This window comes from Pleuronectes platessa, chromosome 16, assembly GCF_947347685.1.
Source record: "Pleuronectes platessa chromosome 16, fPlePla1.1, whole genome shotgun sequence".
Taxonomy (NCBI): Eukaryota; Metazoa; Chordata; class Actinopteri; order Pleuronectiformes; family Pleuronectidae; genus Pleuronectes; species Pleuronectes platessa.
This window is the reverse complement of record NC_070641.1, coordinates 20,517,917-20,541,645: the sequence shown is the minus strand read 5'-3', so window position 1 is coordinate 20,541,645 and position 23,729 is coordinate 20,517,917. Positions and strand designations below refer to the sequence as shown.

Below are 23,729 nucleotides of genomic sequence, written 5' to 3'. Positions count from 1 at the left end.
TGTTGAATATAATCATCACCTCGGCCCAGGGACAACATGTATTCAAAGGGACTGGAGGTATTGCTTTGTGGAGTCGACAGGAGGAGGCCTAGGATCCTGACCTCGTTAGGCTCAATCAAAACTTAACGATGTACTTGTGTCTGACCAAGTCTTTGTTTGCTGCAGATCAATTACTGCACTTAATCACTTTTACAGAATCAGAACATTCCAAACATGCAGGTTTAGAACAGGCGGTGCAATAGTATAGTGTAAATCAAATAGTGTACATTTTTTGCAAGCATCAGCCTTCCAATTAACTTTGCTCAACCACTCAGAGACTTCCCCCAACCTCTCTCTCTCTCTCTCTCTCTCTCTCTTTCCTACTCTCTCTCTCTAGCACTGCCTTGCCAACCTTGTGGCTTCGGGCATAACTGTGGTTGAAGCCAACAGCTCGAGCTGGTGTGGCTGGGGACCACCGTGGTTCTCCACCACACTAATCATGCACTGGGTGGAGTTGGGCTCAGGACCTCGGGATGATGTTACACTTTTAAGTCGAAGCAAAACTACAGATGATTTTTGAGGCCGAGTTATTAAACAGCCTCCTCAGACGCATGCATTAATAAATCTATGCATTTAATTAACGTATGAAAGGATTTGAAAGGTGGTAATTGTGCATAGGAATGCTGTGCTTCTCTCTTAAAACACCCACACGCTCTTATTGTCGTCCCTGCAGCGTTGACTCATTGTCCACCGCTGCGGTTCAGAGCTGTTTCCAAATGTCTACAATCATGTAATGTAAAATGTAGCCTCAGATATTACAGTATGAACAAAAATCACTTCTTATAAACAGAATTGTGTGCATTTACAAACTTCGCTGTCAACTTAATAAAATACAACATCATTCCTCAGGCACAGATTTGTTGAAAAATAACAAATACACACATCAGCACGCGACAGATCGTACAAAACACATTCAGTCAGAATCTAAATGAGATGAAAAGCGGAACATGGCTCCACTTTCCAGGTTGGTAACAATCAGCGGTGCAGAAACATGTGGAAGCTCTGGTGCATGGTGGGCCTGTCATCTCCCCCCTGATCAATGTCAGCTCCACTGACAGGCGAGATGAGCAGAGGAGGCTAAAAATATCTCTCACAAACACACACACACAAACGCACACACAAACAGTCCTTATGATTGTGCCCCTGAGTGTATTTACATAGTGTGTATGTCTGAGTGAGCGATAGAGAGAAGAGCTGTAAAAAGCACCAAGCAACAGAGACGTTGATGAGAGCAGCAGCCGATACAGTTTACAGAACCACGACTGGAACCGGTGAAGCATATTTGAATCATCCGTCTTCACTGTAACACAAACGTATCGATACCGTGAATCCATTAAAGGAGAAATCTACGGTGGCCCTGCAGTGCCAATCACCACAAATCACTTTAGATGTTATTGGAAAATGTAGGTGCCCGCTATCTGCAGGGCTCATCCCTGATTGGATGGACACGCTGTCCATGTGTTTTGTGATTTGTTATCGTGTTTTCCTTTTTTGCAGCTTCATTTCTGCGAAAACCAATTTCTTTTAAGTCATTTATCAAGGAAAGAAATCGAAATCATGCGTCTTTTATGTGATAATTAGCTGAATTTGGGACAAAGCAACCAATTCAAAGACGTAATCTTAAACATTTTAATTTCTTCTGATATCTTATTGACCGACAAGTTCCTTTATCACAACCTGCAGATCAAACAATGAGGAAAAAACACCACACGTTGAAGTGTGATAACTTTACTGCACATGACGTTTAAAAACCACTTTTCATTTCACCAAAGTGACAGTAAGTACTGACCCACTGTCGGGCTCTGAAATTCATTTTGAGTTGGAGCTTGTGCCCACTGACCGAAACCTCGTCTCGGTTCAGTGCTCGGCCCGTTTATCACTTTAATACTTTTCCTCCACAACATATCAGAGAGAAACACTGAACTTTAAACTCCACAAGTTAAATGAGCGTTCACTTATTTAAGAACCAACTTAAAAGTATTTAGGACCAACTACATCATAATTTTATGCATTTAAGACAAGGCCTAGAATTCTGATTAATACATTTTGACTATTTTGATGCGACGGAGACCCTGTAATTTAAAGCTGCCAAAATATAAGCGTTTTAATAACTTAAGTAAATTAAGGTCATGTGACAGACTAGTTCCATAACAAGCATGTCGACACAGAATCTTCATATTGGATCATAAAATCAAACATTTACATGTTAGAACATCCAAACACGATAACATGGTATTTGGCCTCACGTCCACATTTGAGGAAAAGCTATTCTATCATGTTCTGTTTAATTCTATTCTGCACTGTCAGAGGGGTTGTAAGCAACACACACAGACACACAAAAATCATGTGCACCTCAATGGTACTTCACTCCCACGCAATATCCTCTCTTTGGTCACACCACCCACTCACTGTGATGATATCACACACACACACGCCAACACACACATACACACAAAGAGCACCCACGCATTCCAATGATATCACAGATTGAATTCAGAGTGAGGGTGGAGGGATGGAGGTATAGGGAATGAAATGTGGAGATCTGTGTGCACATATTGCTCCGAGGCAACTGCCCTTTTGGAGTACTGCTAAAGTCAAACCCCCAATCACAGCACACACACACGCACACACATGCACCCACACACACATGCACCCACACACACACCTGTCTTTAAAATACAATGATATGGTTTCTGACGATATGTCCCTTGGGCCAAAACAATCAAAACCTTTGCACTAAAATATACCTCCACAGAAATGAAGTGTGTCTTCCCCTTCTCCCGCCACCACAGTTCCCACTTGTCCCTTTATAACTCTGTACAATGGCGGCGATTCAAACAGACAGAAGACGTTATCAACTCATCGACTTGCTGCCGAAGACCCGAGTTTGATTGGCAGCTGCATTAAAAAAGGAGCGGCCTTCAGGAGGAGGCAGCTCCGGTTCCTTTTCTAGTCGAGCACAGAAAATTACAGTTTACAAACAATTTCACAGAGAAAGGGAAAGAAAAGATTGTTACAGTTTCCATGATGATTCTATACAGTAAATAACAGTAGTGAGGTCAGAAATGATGCAACGATTTGACATGCTGTACAGCCACAGCAGATGTTCAGCCTGGATCCTGGATCCTTTACAAATCTTGTGTGGTGCTTGCTGTTGACGTGGGTGGACAAATAATTGCATATTTTACAGTTTACAGTTTACAGTGATGTGTTGAATGTATTCAGATCCTGCAAAAGCAACATTAAGAAGTATTTTCCGTAAAATTTCAAACGCTAAATGCTCTTGTCCTGCTGGTGTGTAGTTATCTTGATACCATGATGTTGTGTTTCAGTGGCATTTGGGCAAATGCAGATACTTCTCAGACGTTTATGAAGAAATACTGTAATTGGTATTTATAACCCCCCTTTTATGTACAAGATTCATTTGCATAACTAGTATTAACTTAACAGAAAACACTTATTAGAAGATAATTAGTAAAGAAAAAGCTAATTAGTATTAAATATGATTTCAACTACATGGGCCTTGAAGAGTCATTGAAATGACAGATGTGCCATTACATCTCAAAAAGTGAATTTCAATTTAGTCACACTAATGTAGTGGAAGACAAATTATACATTCCTCTGATATGCAGTGTCACTATTAGCTGGTAGGAAATAGAAACGCTTGAGTGAAGAGGAAGTGCCTCAAAATAAATAAATAGCACATTTAACATCCTACCACTGAGCAAAGATAATGTTTAAGTCCTTCCCTCTTTAGAAGTAGTTTCTACATCAGCAAAAAAAAGTTTCTGCTTGAGCAAAAAACGTTTTAATCGATCACCTCTGACATCCTGAGAGCGTTTGACCACCAGATCATTTCAACAGAGATAATATGTGATAATGAGCAGGACCACATCTCAAACACTCTATGCACGGCTTCCTGGCTGCCAAGCATGCCTCGTTCTTTCTCTCTCTGTGGAACTCGGTGCCCTCTGCGTACTGATCTCAATCTGACGGTAGCACAGCTGGCGCTCTGCCCATGTGCCTTCATTATTTATCGTGCACGGAGGACACATACACACAGTTTAATAAACGCTGCCACACAGCTCCCTTTTGATTTCTCTTCTGTTCTCGGACTCTTCCTTGTGTGCACGTGGCATCGACCTGTGACACCGGCTGAGCATGTCACCAGTTACATTACTGCCACCTGAGCATCAGATAATCAAGCATTAACATGTTGTTTGCCTGTTTTCCCAATATGCAAATGTGTACCATCAGCATTTTTTCCCAGGAGAGGGCGTGTACCTGCATGCACAGTCACTTCAGTTATTACTGTGAGACTAGTAGCTGCTCAACTCGCAGAAGACTAAATGGCTGCTACTGTGACAATCGATATATTATTTATTTTATCGGCCAAACAGTTGTGTTGGATATTGAATTTAAAAGATTAAAGTGTCATGTGGTATTACATATATATAAAAAAAATCAATGATTTATAAAATCAATGTCAGGTGCAGTGGAGTCATTGCAGCTGTATGTGCTTGTGGCTTCCATCTTGAAAATCACCACACACTTCACTAGCACTAGATTCTTCTCCCACACACACAGCTCTCTCTCTCTCTTTGAAGTGTCCCATGCTGCCTCGATCGCTCCCCCAACAGTCACATGACATAATTATGTAAGAACTGGCTGTCAATCAATACCCCCCCCCCCCCCCACCATCAGGCTCTCTGTGCATCAATACAGTGAGAAGAGAGGGACTCAAACTACCAAACGATCACATTACTACTCTAAAAAGTTCTTATACTTGAGCAAAATGAAAATATTCAAAAAGGCGATGACCTTCCAGCGACTTCATCTCATTGTTTTACTGAATATTAGCTCGTGAACAAAGAGGACAGAGCAACGGCTTTCTGAAAATCTTTCATTCCATAATCCATTATTTCTCCCCCCTTTTTTTCTCTCTCCACATTTCAGTACATTATTTTTATGAGATGTTGGCAGAACACTGATGTTGTACACAGCCTTTTCCTCTAATGAGCTGCCAGTGTGTGTGTCTGTGTGTGTGTGTGTGTGTGTGTGTGTGTGTGTGTGTGTGTGTGTGTGTGTGTGTGTGTGTGTGCAGGCGAGACGCAGTGACATGCTCTACAGTGATATCCCAGATTCAGTGGCCTGGTTCAATGCTACACCACTTGTTAGTCATATTTATTTATCTACGGCTGTCACTGCACATCACCTATAAGTGTAGTATTACTTACACACACACACAGACACACACAGACACACACAGACACAGACAGCAGGGTTTCCACTAAAGGCCAGGTGGCACTAAAAAAACTACAACCGGCAAATAGAGCTAAAACAAAACACAAAAGCTGGGAGCAGAAGTCTTCGCTCTCATTAAAAACAATTACAGTAACATTTCAGCGCATGAAAATAAGCTGTATAACCTGTGATCTTTGCTCAATGGAACATCATGAACACAGTGATTATGATGCTGCTCTCTAACCTACGTGGCTCAGAGGAGCATTTCAGCATGGCATCATAATATTGGAAATTTCCATATCAGCTGGCTGCCAGTCAAAGTGCCACAGAAGAAGAAGCCAGATGATGTAATGAAATAGCTCGACTCCAAACATACAACAGTGGAAAACAATGTTAGGAAATGTTGTGTTAATTCTAGACATATAAACTGACAGAGAGATTGATTGATTGATTGATTGACGGGTTCACAGACTTGACTATAGTGATTCTCCCTGACTGGGACCCACAGCAGACCTGGCACAGTGTTGAAACAACCTGGAGAGAGAGGCCTGGGCGAGCCAGACTACTGACGTTCCTTCTATTTCTTGCTCGTCCTACTGCCCGAGTGAAGAGGAGACCTCCTGATGAGCGAGGTGGAAGACACAGAGAAGATGCTGATGAAACGGGAGGAACGTAAGAAGAAGAAGAGTACGATGATAGAAGGAGGGAAAGCAAAGAAGAAGAAAGTCAATAATCTGAACAAAACACGGTATTCTCCTTGGGCACTTCCCCTTGCGTGTGTGCAAGTGTGTGTGTGTGAGTGTGTGTGAGTGTGTATACAAGGGCTTATATAAGGGGCTGAACAGCCTACGCCAAAGTATAAATACCCACGATGCCACCAGTGAAGCAGGGAGAAGGGTCAGAGTGAGTCAGCACACCCATATCACTCCTCCTTCTCTCTCACTTCCATCAATCCATCCTTCTTTCAATTCTCCTCCTCTCTCTCTAAATCTATCGTCTACACTTTGCCTTTTCATGGGAAAAAAAACGGAGGATTCCACTTGGCAGGGAAATTGTGATCTCCGCTTGGTGACGATTGTAAAACCAAGAAACGCTGTAAACAACCCAAAACAATAGATTACACTTTCCCTTGTCATATGAAGATGCTGCCAAACAGTTTCATTGATCAGTGGACAGTGAGTTGTCCCTTCCAATGATCAGATCTTCCTTCAAAAAAGGACAGAGTGACAAAAGCAATACAATATTGTCCTGGGGGGGGGGGGGGGGAGAGACAGCAGTCTGGATGGCTTCACTTTCAGTTTGATTTCAGTTTCAGCTCTGTGCCAAAACTGTGGGAGAACAAAAAAATCCTGGCACGAGCTGATTTTACGTGGTCCAGCTAACACCTCCACCCTTTTTCCTCTCATTCACTCCATCCCTCTCATTCACTGCATACATCTGACCGTCTTTCATTCACTCCATCTTCTCCTCCTCTCCGATGTCTGTCCTTCACGTCGCTGCTGTCTCAGTCTTCTTCCTCACCCGAAACAAATCAATTTGAAGACGCTTCCTTAGATGTGAAGGTTTAGCACATGAGACCTCTACTGTTTGTCCTCTGGTAATCACCAACCACAATGTCAAGAGGTCTTGAGGTGGCATCTTCAAAGTGAATTGTTTTGTCCGATCAACAAAGTGATGGACCCAGAAATATTCAGGCGATGAAGCAGAGTCAGGAGTCATTTGCTTTAAGAGCCAAAATGGCTCCATACCCGCTAACTCAAGGCCCTAATGCTAATAACACCAAAAATAGTTGGATTACATTCTAGACATTTCTGGGTTCTCTGCCCGCAAGTTAAAAATCGTATATTTGAACCCGACTGATACCAGACCTGACCTCTGTGGAATTGAATCGACAGAAATCCTTTGAAGCTATGCAGCGCTTTCATCGCCGGGTAGATTCAATTTACATTGACTTATTTGAATATTTTTTTCCAATTGAATATCTGGGTCCTCTTTGTTATTTCTGTGTGTGTGCACTTGTACGAATATACATGTGAGGACCAGTTGGAGCATAGTCCTCACAGAGTGATGAGATTTTTTGGAAAGTGAGGACATTTTGGCCAGTCAGATAGGTTGTTTGTGTGTGTGTGTGTGAGTGTGTGCCAATGAGTGTCCTCTCAAAGATAGAGTGTACATCTACATCTACCTCCACAAGTTGACCTGAGCAAGCAACTGCTGAACATGTATAGCCAACACACACAAACACACACACACACACACACACAAAGTAATTTCCTTTTTCTGTACCAACTCCCACGCAAACACTACCTGCTGTTTTGGGCCAGACGGCATGAGACTAACTGTGGGTGTAAGTGTACGTTGAAGAAATATGAAAATGTAGCGTCTGTATTGTGTACATGAGCGTTGGCCGTTTGCTAAACTGCTGAAGAGTGGAGTCATCACGCTCAATATGCACTTTTATCTAATCTGGTGATTTACTCATGAATCCGGAGAGAGGTGGCGTGAAGAGGATGAGAGAGTGGGAGAACGAGGACAGAGGGGTGAGAGTGGAGAGCTGCAGATATTAACGAGAGAGCGGATGAGATGAACAGGTTTCAAATAATGAATTAAATACCAGTTGTAAAGTTGCAGGGATCTGTTGCGTGATGAGAAATCAATGTTACACAACAACTGATTTCTATGTGTTACAGTGATAAAGCGGTTTAGTCCCAAAGTCAACGATATCTGTTCTATTCTATTTATAAACTGATAAATACAGAGGAAACGAATGGGCGAGAGATGGAGAGGAGACGTGTGCAGGGGCAACCACACGGACGGAGAAAGTCAAATAAAGAAAGTCGAAGAGAGGGAGAGAGGAGAGAGAGAGAGAGAGAGAGAGAGAGAGAGAGAGAGAGAGAGAGAGAGAGAGAGAGAGAGAGAGAGAGAGAGAGAGAGAGAGAGAGAGTCGAGAAAAAAAAGAAGAGGTCTAAGATGACTGCACTCCTCTCGGCTTGTGTCCCTGTTGCTAGGTTACCATCTACGGAGGAATGGGTTAAAGGATCTCAGGAGCAACAGTGACATAGTTAGCTGGTCCACACACACACACACACACAGACACACACAGACACACACACAGAGACACTATATAACAAAGAAATGGGGCAACAAATCCATGTTTTCAAAGCATTTTGATTTTGTCGTTGGAATAGTAAGATGTGCACAAAGACAGACACACACACACACACACACTGCAGATAAACACAACACCAGAGTCCAACAGTTTTTATTGGTGTGAATTATAGGAAGGGCCCTCGTTTTAACCATTCAAGGGCTTAATGAGACATCTTTACATGTGCATTGATGTGTGCTGTATATTTTTTTGCAGGAATCAACTTGAGAATGTTGTGTAAAAAATAAACAACGGTCCGACTCCAAATTACTGTCATTGTGTGTACCTGAAGCTTATTATTACCCCTTAGTTGTGTTGTTGACGTAATAATTATGGCGCGAGTGAAGGAAGAAGGTAGGTGACGTAGTGTAAAGAGGGACAATGTTAGGAGTAAGGTGAACTCTGGACTTTAAAGAGGACAGACCGAAGTACGTGGATACTGCAGAGTACCAATTTAGATGAAATCAAACACTGCCCTAATTTCCATACTTTGATTGAAATAATAAAATAAACAGAGAGTGAGGGGGATTCATTTTGTCCCCAGTAAAGCCACGTGTGGTTAAACTTTTCAAAAGTCAACCCAGACAATGCTAACTTAAATATTTGTATTGCGAAATGCAAACCTATACAGTGCGACATGTCTAACCTGAGGAAACACAGAACCCACAGCTAACATGTGCATGTCTGCAGTCGATACCAAAGAAATGACACCATCAAGTGGAGCACTGACAGCTTCAGTATTGACCTTGTCGAGTTACGTTTTTGTCTATCAACGCCTTCTTGGTAAACAGTAGCAGTGATTTAATAAACTTGTCTGAATCCTAAATTCCTTGAAGCATGATGGTAACACAACAGCATAAACAGGAAATTCAGGTGTTGACCTATAAGCTGTGATGGAACCACAGGAACTCTCCTCTGGAACGAGGAACCTTTGCAAGAACAGCTTGTGTTTCAGGACCAGGTTCTAAATAAAGTTCTGGGTAAATATTTCCTGGGTTGGTGAGAAGCACTTGGTGGAAGGACTTCCAGAGCGAAACATTGGTTTGGATGATCCAGTATCGCTATTGGGACACCATTTAAAATTTTATTTAAATGAGAGAGTACAGTTGTTTCTTTGCAACCGAGAAGCTATTTTGAGTAAAAAAGGATTTCTGGTCAAACTGTTTCTGATATTTTACTCATCCAGTTGCAGCGGTTTTCAAAGAACACTTTCAAACCCACAGCAGCAGGAGCATCTCTGCCCCAGCAGTTAGTAATCCAGGTGAGCCATCCCACCTACACACCATGAGTCACATGTTTCGACATTTAGTTCATCTCATCGTCAGCTTGCCCTGACAGCATCGGTTCAAATCGTAGATCGCCTTCGTTACAAACAACAAATACAGAGCGGGGCAGAGGTCCAGTGGCAGCGAAACATGGAGGAGATGAGGGCCGTGAAAGTGAAAGTGAATAATTAAAGGATGTTAGCGTGTGGAGAGCACTTCTGCCTTTGTTGTGAAAAAAAAAAAAAAGTTAGAAACTCGACCTCTGACATTACTGAGGCTGGTTTACACAAACCCAGTGCCCTCTGCTGCAGAGCTGATAAGCATTTAGATGAGAAAATGCAGAATAATGCAAAATAGCAGGATCACAAAGAGGATCCAAAGATTAACGCACATTTCGATTGGTGCAGCATTTGTCTACTAACTCACCTGTGCACAGCAAAGTTGCAATTTCTTAACAGAAGTTGTATTTAACCATTAACTTCACTTTCAGCTATATTAAAAGTCATAAACCCTTATTTTAGCTCGTGTTAGTATGTTCACTAAAAACTAAGATGTGTTGAAAAGCTTTATACCAAGAACTGCGACAACTGGTCACCATCTAGTTCCATTAAATATTTACACAAGCAACTCACACTGCAGCGAATTATATAATGTACATATCAAGTATGAGCTCCCAGTAGAAGTCCTTGATTTAATTAAGGAGATTATCTTATCCTACCATCATGTTTTATCACAGTAACCTTATTGAGTTATTGATACAACTATCAGTGACTGATTAAACCCCAAATAAAGAAAAACCTGAATATTACTAGGTAAACTTTTACATCCTCCTCTAATGAGCATCGATGGTGTTTCCATTACCTGCCAGAGCAGCTGGTCGAGCTCACCAGTCTCACCAGTCTGCAGCCACAGGCTCATTGAACCACATCCGCTCTGTGCTGCAGGAAAGCCGCTATCGACACCGTTAAGCAATGACACACATTCACAATGAGTTACCCCCAATTAACGTGTTACAACCGGTGGTGGGCGATCACGCAAAGAGACGATATGATTGACGATACTACAACTACTACAACTACTACTAAAACTAATAAGAATACTTTTAGTAATTCATAATCTAATATATTAATGGGTAAATGAAAGGGCCGGAGGTTTTTGGTTTGAGTCTTGGTTCAGTCGGGGCCTTTTAGTGAAATGTTCTCCCCGTATTTACATAGTTTCTCTCGCTTGTTTCCTATCATAAATCAATCATATACATTTTTGCATTTTTGTGACAGTGAGAGTGAAGGGTTGTTTGTTTCTGTTTACAGACTCTTCAAAACACTGGTGACCTGTATGCAGAGGGTGCACAGGGTGTGCACGGCCTTTCGTGTGAATCTGAGTTACTGGTATTTGGTGCCCATGCATTTGTCTAACGAGCTTGACCCACATTGGCCGTTTGATCCGGCCCGATACGTCTCAAAATGGCAGCAGCAAGGACAACCACGCCCTGAAGGAGACGGTTTGTGAGTACCAGCACGCGGACAAACAAACAACACCATCCGTGATCAGAGTCTTCACATGTGTGAAAGTAGATCAGAGCGACAGGAGCTGCTGGCCCTCACTCACAAGTCAAATTAGACCCCCACACACACACACACACACACACACACACACACACACACACACACACACACACACACACACACACACACACACACACACACACACACACACACACACACACACACACACACACACACACACACACACACACACACACACACACACACACACACACACACACTTCATTTTAAAGTGTACTAACATTGGTTACTCTATATTCTCTAATGAGGTAAAGACCAAAACTATATATACACACACATGCAGGCGCGCACACGCTTTTAACACCGACCACATTAGAGTGAGAAGAGGAAGCAGCTGGGGGAGGAAACGCACACTGGGTGTTACTGTACAGCAACTGTCAGAGAAAAGTACGACTGGAACCAAAGTCATAGCAGAGTCTCAGTTTACAGACTTGTTCACTTGAGCTGAAGATCGGATAAAAACCTGAAGAGCAACCTGTCGGATCTCACATCAATATTCTTCTGTATTTCCACGAAACTCCGGTGGCTGACGTCCCGGGTGTAATCTGATCAGCTCGTTTCTTTTCTATTCGTCGGTTTGTTTCATCTTCACTAGCAGATATTTCTAACTCTGGTCGCACCAAGTAAACTCTACGTAACTCTGGTGAATTCAATTAGGCATCACTGACTCGTACAGGTAATGATGTGAGCCTTAAAGAATCGGCTCATGCTCTAAACTGGAGAGTCTACGCGGGAGAAGGAAATTCAAAAGAACCCATTTCAATGAAACACTCAGAACGAGCCGCCCCTCTTTAAACATGGGATTCACATTTTGCGGTTGTGTGCCATGAGCACAGGTTTGTTGTGTCTGAAAAAACAAGGGAAAAATCAATGCACTATAATGCTGCAATATTTTTGGCTCCATCAATAAGCCAACTGAGGGATGTTGTTTTATGCACAACAGTAGCCGGCATCAGAGACTTCACAACGCTGTTATATAACATGAACTCTTGCTTTCAGCAAAGTCACAAATTGTGGGACGGACTTAAAGAACGCACACAAAGCATAAAGGAATTTCTGCAACAGTATAGATGATACACAAAGACGGTGCTGAGACTGGGGCCCTTGTGTGACCCAGGCCCGATTGTTTAGTGACAGTGTGAACAGCACAAATCACATGGAAAATCTGATTCACTTTCATATGTGGATCTGAATCAGATGCAGACCAGACTTGTTCCCTTTTGGAGAGGTGCTGACAGATGTGAAAGTGGCCCCTTCACATCCTGAAAGATTTGCATGAAATCTGTTTCAGGATGTGAAGCCGTTTACGTCACAATCATGGTTCTGACTCCACACACACACACACACACACACACACACACACACACACACACACCTGTGCAGAAGTAGGAGCTCCACAAAAAGTCATAATTATACTTTCATCTTCCTTTTCTTCATTTCTTCATTTATCTCATTCTCTACCCGGACACCACACCACTTCGGATTTTCTAGAAAGTATAAAAAATCTGGCCTGTGTGTTCATGTGATGAACTACAGACCCTAAAGAGGCAGATGTGAAATGCTCAGCACGGTTTTTCACCTGCGGATAAATGCTTCCTGAAATATTGAGAAATGTAAATGTTTTTTGTACTATGCAGAAAGTACTTTTCTCCATTTTGAAAAAAACCACAACTATTATTAAATAATTTCTCATGCACATTTATGACTTTATAATTTAAAAGCATATCCAAGTTGTGATGCTGATGCTTTCCAATGTTCTTCACACCTACACACTCTCCCTCCACTCGCATTCCCCACTCCAATCCCCCATCCATCTATCCATCCATCCATCCATCCATCCATCCATCCCATTTGGTGCTACTCTCAGTGGAACACTTAGGCTATTTATAAGAGCATCAAAGCCCACAGTTTCCACCACAGAGACACTGGAGAGAAAGAGGGGCAGATTGAGCGAGAGATAGAGGGAGAGGTAGGAAGCTGAAGGGAACGCTGAAGGAGAGACAGGGAACAAGGAGGAGGGGGAGAAACAGACGGAGAAACGCAGAGGAGAGAGAGAGAGAATTCGGAAGGAGGGCAGAGCGGGAAGAGAAAGCTGGAGAGGACAGAAAGAGAAAAACAGAAAAGAGAGAAGGAGAGCGTGGGATAGACAGGGAGAGACTGGCAGGTCAAAAGAAATTGGGAAAACAAACAGAGCAGGTGGAAAAACAAAAGACTGGAAGACAGAGACAGATACAGCTGTGTCCATGTTTCTTTGCTCCAGGATCTCAATGATACACCTCGACATCAACACTGAGTATTTTATTTGAGTAATGTGTGTGTGTGTGTGTGTGTGAGTGTGTGTGTGTGCATGAATAAGTGTGCTTGTGTGTGTAGGAGGCAGGTTTTTGGATCCGGAGACCTCTCGCCCACACAGGTTGCTGTTGCAGAGGCACCTGAGCTGCGTTCAGAGCTGCCAACAGACTCCCGTGTTTGCAAATATTCACCAACTCATTTAGACCTGAATACAATCCTGAAAAGGCGGAAAACGAATATCATATGAAATCCAGAGGAAAGCAGGCACCGAGGCCCAGGAGCATGCTTCACGGCTGCTGCAGGTGAAAGAGAGAGAGAGACGCCCGAGTCAAAGAGAGGATTGAATGGCACTTAACAAAAAATATATACACGTACATTTTACTGTTGGAGAAGGTGCTAAAAGCTGCAGCAAGCAACTCATCTGTGGCTCGTTGTAAGTGCAATCAACAGAGCGTGCCTACACCATCTCATCTCTCCAGCTCCTCTTCCTCCTGCCGGTCCATTATCTCCTCTGCCCATGCAGGAAGAATCTCACTCTCCACCTCTCTGCTGGAGTGTCAGTCCTGTGCATTTACCTTTCTTACTCATTCTCAACCATCTGCCTGCTGGATTTCTTGTTTCTCTTATTAGATTATAGAGGATGCCATTAGAGCTGAGCACTCAAATTTCCGTACAATCCTCTCGGTCCAGAATTTAATTAGAGCGGTTTGAATTTGACAGAACATAAGCGGTTTGGGTTCGATGGCATCATCTGCCAAAAAGCATACCAGGTTGCATTGTGCACTAGACCCCGCATACGCTTTAAAAGGATTTTATTTATGAGGCTAAACAGAGAATGGTAGATAGAATAAATTATGGAGAATTGTAGCATGCATCTATTTCTGCCCTATATCTTTCCTCAATGTTCATCATTTATATCCTCGTATCTCTTCTCCATTTTCTCTACTGTACAGTGTGTTCTCTACATGCTCACATTAAATTATAAACATTAAAAGAGACTGCGGGGAATACTACACTTTTTTTCTTATTGCCCCCGAGGACGTGTAACACATCCGTCATCCCTCTGTTCATCCCATTTCTGGCTCTGAGCTATTTCCATAGGAAGTTTTAGGGAAAATCATCGTCTGCTTCCTACGTCCTTCCCACTCACCTTCCCCTCTTTTCCTCTCTTCCCATCTCCTCCATGAATACCACCCCCTCTTTTTTTCTACCTCCCTCTGCCTCCTCCACCCTTATCTCGCCATCCATCTTTTCGAATCTCTTCTCAGTCTCCCGCTGCTATTTATGAATTTTCTTACACTCCCTGTCACCCAGCGCCACCCACCCTCCTCCGCCCCGAACCCTTTTCAAGCTCGCTAAAGGGATAATTTGTCCATTAAGTCTGGGAGCAGACAGTGGAGGACACAGAATAGCCTGTTACACGCTGAAACCCAACTCATTATTAACAAACTCATTTAGGAACGCGTGCATAAACACGCACACACACGCACACACACACACACACACACACATCTACAGACACACACACAAAACCAATCACGTGGAAGCTGCAGAGCTCACATAGTTCTGCCCAGGCAGCCATTAAGGAAATAAGTGCTCAATGGGTCATTAAATGGAACACAGATCACGTGCTCGCTTAACTCTCGACATCAAGAAACAGGAAATATGTTCAAACTCTCTCTCTCTCACACACACACACACACACACACACACACACAGACAGAGACACACACTCTCTTCTTAGAAACACCACGTCACATCATTCAGGCTGCTGCACACTCTCTCTCTCTCTCTAAGGTTTGGGAACCTGAACAGCAGGATCCCACAGAGGCGTTACAGGTTATTGTTTACAGCAACGACACCATGGTGGCAATGAGCCGCTCAGACCAGCAGAAAATGTATATTACACAACATGCAAAACACAAGCCACCATTCAAACAGCCGGGTGTGTCCCTACTTTCTTTTTAGTCACTTGCAGAATGCTATAATTTTCCGATCAAAGACAACAATGAAGGCGTCAATTGGATGGACAGGTACATATAAGTGAGGGAACGCAATTTTCACACTTTTTCTAATATGTAAAGACTTGTTGGCCTTGGCAGAGGAATACGCTCATGTAAGCAAAGCCAGGAGCAAAAAAGTTCTAGACTCCAATAGCTCATATCAAAAAAAGCAAAGACAATTTCTGATTATGTAATTTAATCAGCAGAACCTGATCTAACTTCCCTTTGGCACTCATGACGAGGCAGAATGAAAAACCAACAGGGAACAAATGTCAGTGTCAAATGCTGCAAATGAATCTCGGCTTTGTTGAAACACATCTACAGCCACTGAGACGCCCAGCAGCAATAAGTCAGCTGCTATATTAATTACAGCGGCGGTTTAACAAGATGCCAAAGACAATCAACCTCATCTGGATCAGCCACGGTCAGAGCCAACTAAACACTGAGGTCAAAGGTCAGAGCTGCAGAACTCGAGGAGCAGTGAGACGAGGTAGAAGCAGGAGAAAATAAGTCCTCGGCAGTGTGATCGTGAAACAAGACAATGGGGGGGGGGGGGGGACACGACCTGATTCAGGTAATGAGAATACAATCAATCCACAAGACACCGTGTAAGACATTGATTAGTAGAGTCAGGTCTCAGAGCGTGGCATCATGAATAATAATGAGAGCAAACAGCAGAGTCAACCCTCCTGCAGACACACAAACGCTCTGCATTTAGTTGCGAGACGACGGTGACACACGACTATCACACCCAAAGTGTGTGTGTGTGTGTTCGTGTGTGTGTCATAGAGACATTACAGAGGAATTACCTTTCCTCCCTGAGCTCTAGGGAAGTGACACCCTGCACCAGATTTGACAAGTGCATCAAAGAGCCTCTCAGGACACACAAACACACACCTGATAAACAAAGGTGAGTGCATTTGTTGCTAAGTGCCACTCACTCACACATGTACAAACTCAAATACACGTGTTAGGCAGTCAAGTTATTTTTGGGGCATCAGCAGGAGGAGAGAGATCTGAAAATCTTTGCTGTAAATCGCTTATAGACCTCAGTGCTCTGCCCTGTTATCAGAGTGTAGAAGTGCACACACACACACACACACACAGACACACACCCCTTCCTCTCCAGAGGAGTGGGCGCCCCTATGGTGCAGCGGATGCATCTGTTAAAGGACACTATTGACATATTACATATCCACATCAGCTAATTACCCAGTGCTGTATTGAGCAGCGTCTCTTTCCGTCCATCGGCATGTGGACAACTGCATCTGAATGTCTCACTGTTGCTAAGAGACGTGAAAATCCTTGGACACATCGACTGTTCATGAAATTGAAAAAAAAAAACAAAAAAAAAACACCACCGACTTCATGCAAATTGAAAAACTGCAGAAAAACTCAGAGCAGCTCCACATTATGTGTTTATTATCTGAGAGTTCATGTTGGCAGCAGCTGTGTCTCAGTATCCGTCTCTGCTGTAGGATGAAGCTCAGAATACAGCAGAGGGATGGAATCTTTACCTCGTCTGATTTAACATGATTTGAGATTATCTCACAGCCACATAGTCTTTAATATATTTACATAATGCTTTGGAGTTACATCATGCGTTTTGAGTTTGAACAGGACATAAGTTTCCCCATGATTAGACCAGCGAGAACCACTGATCTGATCTAATCTAATCTGATCGTTCCTGAACTGAATCCTCCATTTCACCTCCAGGGTCTCGAGCTTCATGACAGAACAAGACTTGTTGAGTGAACACAACAGGTCTTTTTTCGCAGCACATATTTTGACGTGCCATTTGGCTGAATTCCAGTTAGCTGCCTCGGTTTCTGAGCCCTTACCCGGTGTCACCCTGTAACGATTCCCTGGGACCTGCACTGCACTCAACTCTATACATCCTCCTGTATGTGAAACCGCAAATGTGATATGAGCTCATGGGAGGCTACAGCCCGAAAATCCACAGCAAGCGATTGGGCGTGTTGAAGCATAAGAGAAATCAGAAGAGAAAAGAGGAGCCATATACGTAGAAAACTCAGAAACATGTCAACTTGGAAAGACGATGACATCTGAGAGTTTTCAGGACGACTCTTCCATTTATACAACATGTCCTGCCTCTTATATGCTCTTACCACATGTCACCTGAACGTTTAGGACTCTCTCCTGAGGTTGTGCACATGTCTGACTTCATATTTGAAAGACAAACTCCTGAAAATGTCAAGAATCCAGAGTTTATATCTAAAAATGGCTAAACAGACTCCTGTTGTTAATATTAATGGAAACTGTCTTTTACCTTTGACAACACGAAATATCTAAAAAAAAAAAGGTCTGAACATTGTAAACCATTAAAAAATATATGGATTTTTGATGTTGAAGCTGAAAGTGTTTAATGCTCAGTCAATGAATCGACTGTGTAGGCAAAACAAACGGGATATTTATTTCCCGAGGCCCGATCACCTTCCTACGATCCAAAACCAAACCAACACCCACAGAAAGCTTTGTTTTTTGAGTCGAGCTCCAAAGTCCTGCCTCCACTTCCAGACTGGACTGCGTTGACCTGTAACGTTTCCCACTGATCTTTAAACAGAGCTGAGCCATACAGTTGTATTGGTCTCACTCTATTTGGAGGAAACACTCAATTCACAGCTTCAACGCCTTCATCTCGAACAAAAGATACAGAATAATTTATAGCCTCTTAATGATAGACCTGTCAAACTTATGATGCCCCAAGCTTTATTTCCTGTCTGGAGTAAATGTTAACATATGGTTGTTATTTGTTCCAATCAAATCCTGAAATGTAAACTGTCTGATATAAAATAATATGCCATCAAAACTAGAGTTTAAAGCTTATCCTGTGTTATTGAGAAATATGTTTATGAATTGGAGACGACTGCATCTGAGACAAAGGATCTGAACCTCAGCGTTCAGTTGAGCACTCTGAAGAAAAGTAAAATGTGAGATTAAAGGAAGAAGATGAGAGTGAGACTGATAAGGTGAGTTAAAAACGAAAAGACGAAGGTAAAGTGACAAAAGGTGAAGAAGAGAAGAAGAGAGCGATGAGGTATAACATTGATCTTGGAATCTGAAAACCAAAGAAATGGGAAATGACAGCTCTCATAATTAAGAGCTTGGAAAAACAAAAACAGAACAGCGGAAGAAAGTAGTCAGTGGAGCATGAGTGTGTGTGACTGTGTGTATATTTGTGTGTGTGTCTTATCCACGTACCCTGACACTGGAATCCCTGCTTGCCAAACCCCCTGTGGAGAGAACACAAACACAAAATATGTTGAATATTAAACATTGTAAAGGCACAGACATGTGTACAGTACACACACACAAAAAACACACACACACAAATGTCAAACCCTGTCTGCCATTTTTGTGCAGCTCTACAGATTTCAATCTAGAGAGCACAAATTCAACACACACCAAGACACACAATCAGTGTGGACATTTAATTATGTATGAACAGTACAGTGTGTGTAGTGAGGGCCATTTAGATCCACACACAATGGCACGCACACACTCTCAAGACTGTTGGGTTTGGCAGGGTCACGGCCTCCCCAAGGCAAGAAGGTCGAACACACCTATTCAAAAATATGCGGGGATGCCTGAAGGGCCACATGCATGCACGCACATACACACACACACAAACACACACACATTCATAAGCACACTCAGGCCTGCTCATGCTCATATTGTGGCTTCAAATAGATAATCTCACGGGGTGTAAAATCACTCAGCGCTCTCATTGTTCTTTTTCATTAGTCTTATTGACCTAGATGGAAAGATGGAAAGATAGACGGATAGACAGACAGACAGATGGGTAGAAAGATGGATAGATAGATAGATAGATAGATAGATAGATAATCGCATTAGATTCCCCTGAACACACGTACACAACCTTCTAGGTCAAACCATTTAGCCATTCACAAATTAAAAAGCCCATCACAGGACATGATGGTTGTATTGGGAGTAGCGCAAAGCACCGATAATAATAAACGGGACAAATTAGGCCAACCTAGAGCCGGAAACTCATTTTATAACACGACCACAGGGCCGTATCACAGTCATGTAACCCCCCCCCCCCCCCAGAGGGCTGCAGGAAGACATGTCTGTACAGGTGACTGAGAGGAGAAAATGCAGAGGAACAGAAGGAGGGGGAGCAAGCGGGGGGAGGTGAAGCTGTGGGAGCAGCCGTGTCAGTGTTTGACCCGTGAGAAACATGTTCGCTGTTCCCTCTGACATCTTTAATGTTATCGCAAACTTGGTGCGAGAGAACTGGACAATCTGCTATAACCAGCCATAACTTCAGGATGTCATCATTCTGTCATCTTCCTCTCAGGGTGGGCTGCACGGTGACTCGTCTGTACGTGTGATTCAGAAATTTGGTGACCCAGCGACTCTGATATTATCACACACTAGTCTTCTGCTGCTGGTGGTTTTAGCTGGATCTCTAACCTCACACACACACACGCACACGCACACACACACACACACAAGAAGAAGAAGAAGAAGAAATAGAAGGAGGCTGCAGCTGATGTTTGACAGAACTGTGCAATCTGTGGCAGTCCTCCCACTTCTACCTGTCCCTGAGAGAACATAATGATATATATACCTGAGGTGGGCTGCACAGTGGCATGTCTGTACAGGTGATTGAGAGGATAGGAGGGGGGGGGGGGGGGGGGGCGGGCAAGCAGAGGGAGGAAAAGTTGTGTGAGCTGTTGTGTCACTGTTTGATCCGTGTTCGGTTATCCCTGCTGGATGCAGCTCTGCAGAAGGTTATCAAACACCAGTCTGCCCACACAACTCCCAGCACGTCTCCACCTGACACACTGGTTCTTTTGAGGAAAACCAGTGCAGCCCTCCCACTTGTCCCTCATCCCTGCTCCAACTTTATGACCCTATAAACCCATACAGGAGGTTACAGCCATCTTGTCAGGGTATCTTCTCCCTACCCATCACTCCTGGTCCTAAAAGGACAGCACTTCTTCTACGTCCAACATGTGCCTGCCTGTCTGTGGCCTGTGGAGTGACGTGCTGACCCGTGTGTGTGTGTGTGTGTGTGTGTGTGTGTGTGTGTGTGTGTGTGTGCGTGCGTGTGCGTGCGTGCGTGTGTGTGTGTCTCACCAGATGAAGTCCGTGCAGTGGCTGCAGAACGTGGGCTGCTTGAAGAAGCGCGCGATGAATTTGTGGTCCTTCACCTCGTGCACGTTCTTCTGGCGGAGGGCTCCCTGTCGCGCGAAGCCCCGCACGGGCCCGTCCTCCCCGTCGCTGTTGGCCGCCGGCGCCGCCGCCGCCGCCACATCCACCGAGTCCGCCATCCTCCCGCTGACACCTGCCGAGCACCGGGCTGTGGTTCCTCTTCACTTTTCAGCCGACCGACCGACCGACGGGAGGTGTCCGAGTGTCGGTGCTGTTGCTGCTCGTGCCGCTGTGGCTCGACTGGAGCCGCTCAGAGTTCCGTGGTGTTCTGGTTCTTTAGTTTCTCGGTGACTTCTCGTCGTGTTGCTCTTCCGCCGAGTGCACGAGCTGCTGCTGCCGCTGCTGATGCACTGCTCCCTCCCTCCCTCACTCTCTCTCTCTCTTTCTCTATCTCTCTCTATCTGTGTATCTCTATGTCTCTCCCTCTCTCTCTCTCTCTCTCGCTCTCTCTCTCTCTCTCTCTCTGTGTGTTTCTATGTCTCTGCCTCTCTATCTCTGTCGCTCCCCCCTCTCTCTCTCTCTCTCTCTCTCTCTCTCTCTCACTGCCGCTTCCTCCTTTTCGCCACATAACAGCGTGAGAGAGGATGGGGGTGTGTCTGAGGCGAGAGAGATTGGTTCTGAGTAAGAGAGAGAGAGAGAGAGAGAGAGAGAGAGAGAGAGAGATAATCAAAGTGAGAGAGAGGGAGAATCAAAGTGTGTGAGAGAGAGAAAGGGCTAATCAAAATGAGAGAGAGAGCGAGAGAGAGAATCCAAGTGTGAGAGAGTCAAAGTAAGAGAGAGAGGGAGCTAAAGTAAGAGAGTCAGAGTGAGAGAGAAAGAGAGAGTCAATTTGATTCCTTGAATTTCTTTAATATTGAATTTGCCAATAAAGCGTATAGAATAAAGAGAGAGCTTTTCCTTGACATTTATGTTATTATCAGTCTGATCTGTAAAAGCTCTGATATGAAAGTGACGTTTAATGAGTTGATTTGGCCTGTCGAGTATTTTAGGAGGATTGTTGCAGGATTTTCTTTTTTTTTAAATAACCTTCCCTAAAGAAATATCATCGTTGGGGAAAGAGACGCTCATCACTCAGAGTCTGAGAGAAAACACAGAAGCTGAGCTCGGACCCGTCTCAGGATTCTTGCTCTCAAAGGGATTTTGGAGAATCATCATCTGCAATTGTTGAATTAATTTTCCCAGGATACATTGAAGGTGTTTTTTTTCTAATGAAGCAGGTCAATTGTGTGACTTTGTGAGTCATCAGCGGGGTCTTACATCCTGTCTCCTCCAGGTTAGTGGACGGGACATGGACCAAACTAACAAGTCACAGTAGAAGTCACATACACTTTTCTCAATTTTTCATTTTTATCACATTGATGTACGTCTGATAAGTTTGGTTATGATCAGTTATTTGACGCTATAGAAACAGGGGTGAACTGTCTTGATGGACAGCTGGAGTCTCGCCACTTCACAGCCTCTTGCTCCGAAAGTCCAAGATGGCGGTCTTCCTATCTGGGTGATTTTGGCTTCATTTCTGGACGGTGTGAGGAAGATGAGACGCTGCATCGTCCCTCTTTATGAACAGTCTGTGACATCAGTGCTCAGAACAGTCTTTATTCAAAACTGATATAGCAGTAGAATTGCTCTCCCCTCTGCTTTGAGGCCACAGAATCAAATTTTTCGTACACACACACACACACACACACACACACACACACACACACACAGTGGCTGTCAGCTGGCAGCCAATGACCTAGATGAGATTGATTTAGCCTGGAGACACGTAACAGTCTGTGCGGTTCACGCTGGTCTCATCAATCCTGGTTTACTGCAGCTCCGGCCCACCAGCCGACATTGACCTCACCCGTCTCTATCGCCCGGGCCTCTGACCTGCAGCGGCTCTCACACCTGCATCGCTACACAATCTGGCAGACTGTAACATCAGAGGAACACAATTTGCAGTGGCAGTGATGTAAGCTGACCCTGTGTGTGTACCTGAACGGGCCTGGGTTTATGTATAGACTGTGACACAGTGACTCATCACCTGGTAAAGAAGCCAAACCTCTTCAACTTTCCTCAATACACAGGATCTGATGTAACTATTCCATAGGGCTGCTGAGCTGGGGCGAGAGTCGATGCCGGCAAAACCAGTGTGGACATCCAGTAAGATGTGGATTAGAGCATAAGCACCGCTAAAATCTTGATGAACACAGAGTAGTGGGAGTTTATTGTAGACAGCCACCAGGGGGCGATCAAGACTCACCAATTTTTCATTGACTTACTGCGATTTTTGTCATTTCCAGAAACAGGTGAGGATCCAAATTCAGATGCCACATGAGGAAAGTTCCTGCAAGCTATTTCGGACCTGCAGGTGTGGTGCACAGTCAGAAAAATACAGAGTCACACAAAGTCAAGGGCGAAAAACAAAACCTGGGGAAACTTGGAGAACGCTTGAACTCTGACAGAGAAACTGACAAGACGAGTTGGCACAGGTCAGGTTTTCAAGGAACGAGGGAAGTCTAGAGAGACACACGAGGATTGTCTGAAAGGTAAACAGGAGACAAGGAACTCGAGGTGCAGGCCAAGATAAATCAGTTTCTTAACAAGTAAGACACAGGGACCTGCCATTGTTACAGTTTTTCTCAGTTGTTAACACACAAAAAGCGAAAAATTCGGCACAATTTGCACAACCTTCACTTCATGTACCAATCGCTCGACGCAATTTGGCACTACTTCACACTCCCTTATCTGCATTAGACTCTGACTTTCCTTCTTTACACTTACATGTCAATTACACATCACCTTGTTGTCAAAACACTACACACAATGTTCAGTTGTTGCACACACTTCTCAAGTAAAATCTCAAAGCATCAACCTACAACACACAAATACTCAAATCTCTAAACATTCAGGTCTGTTGAGCAATTTCACCGCATTTACACAGCCGAACAGGAGACTGAAACTGTAG

At 43.8% G+C, this 23,729-nt stretch overlaps 1 protein-coding gene across 1 annotated transcript in view; it reads right to left on the bottom strand.

Annotated features, from left to right (window-relative positions):
* Window positions 1-20,898, bottom strand: part of LOC128459122 (protein kinase C beta type) — a 58,219-nt gene extending 37,321 nt beyond the window's left edge. The window contains exons 1-2 of the mRNA XM_053444226.1: window positions 20,705-20,898; window positions 18,800-18,831 (exon numbers count right to left, since the gene is read on the bottom strand). Coding sequence (XP_053300201.1) covers window positions 18,800-18,831; window positions 20,705-20,898 — 226 coding nt within the window. The remainder of the gene's footprint in view (window positions 1-18,799; window positions 18,832-20,704) is intronic.
* Window positions 20,899-23,729: the final 2,831 nt, after the last annotated feature.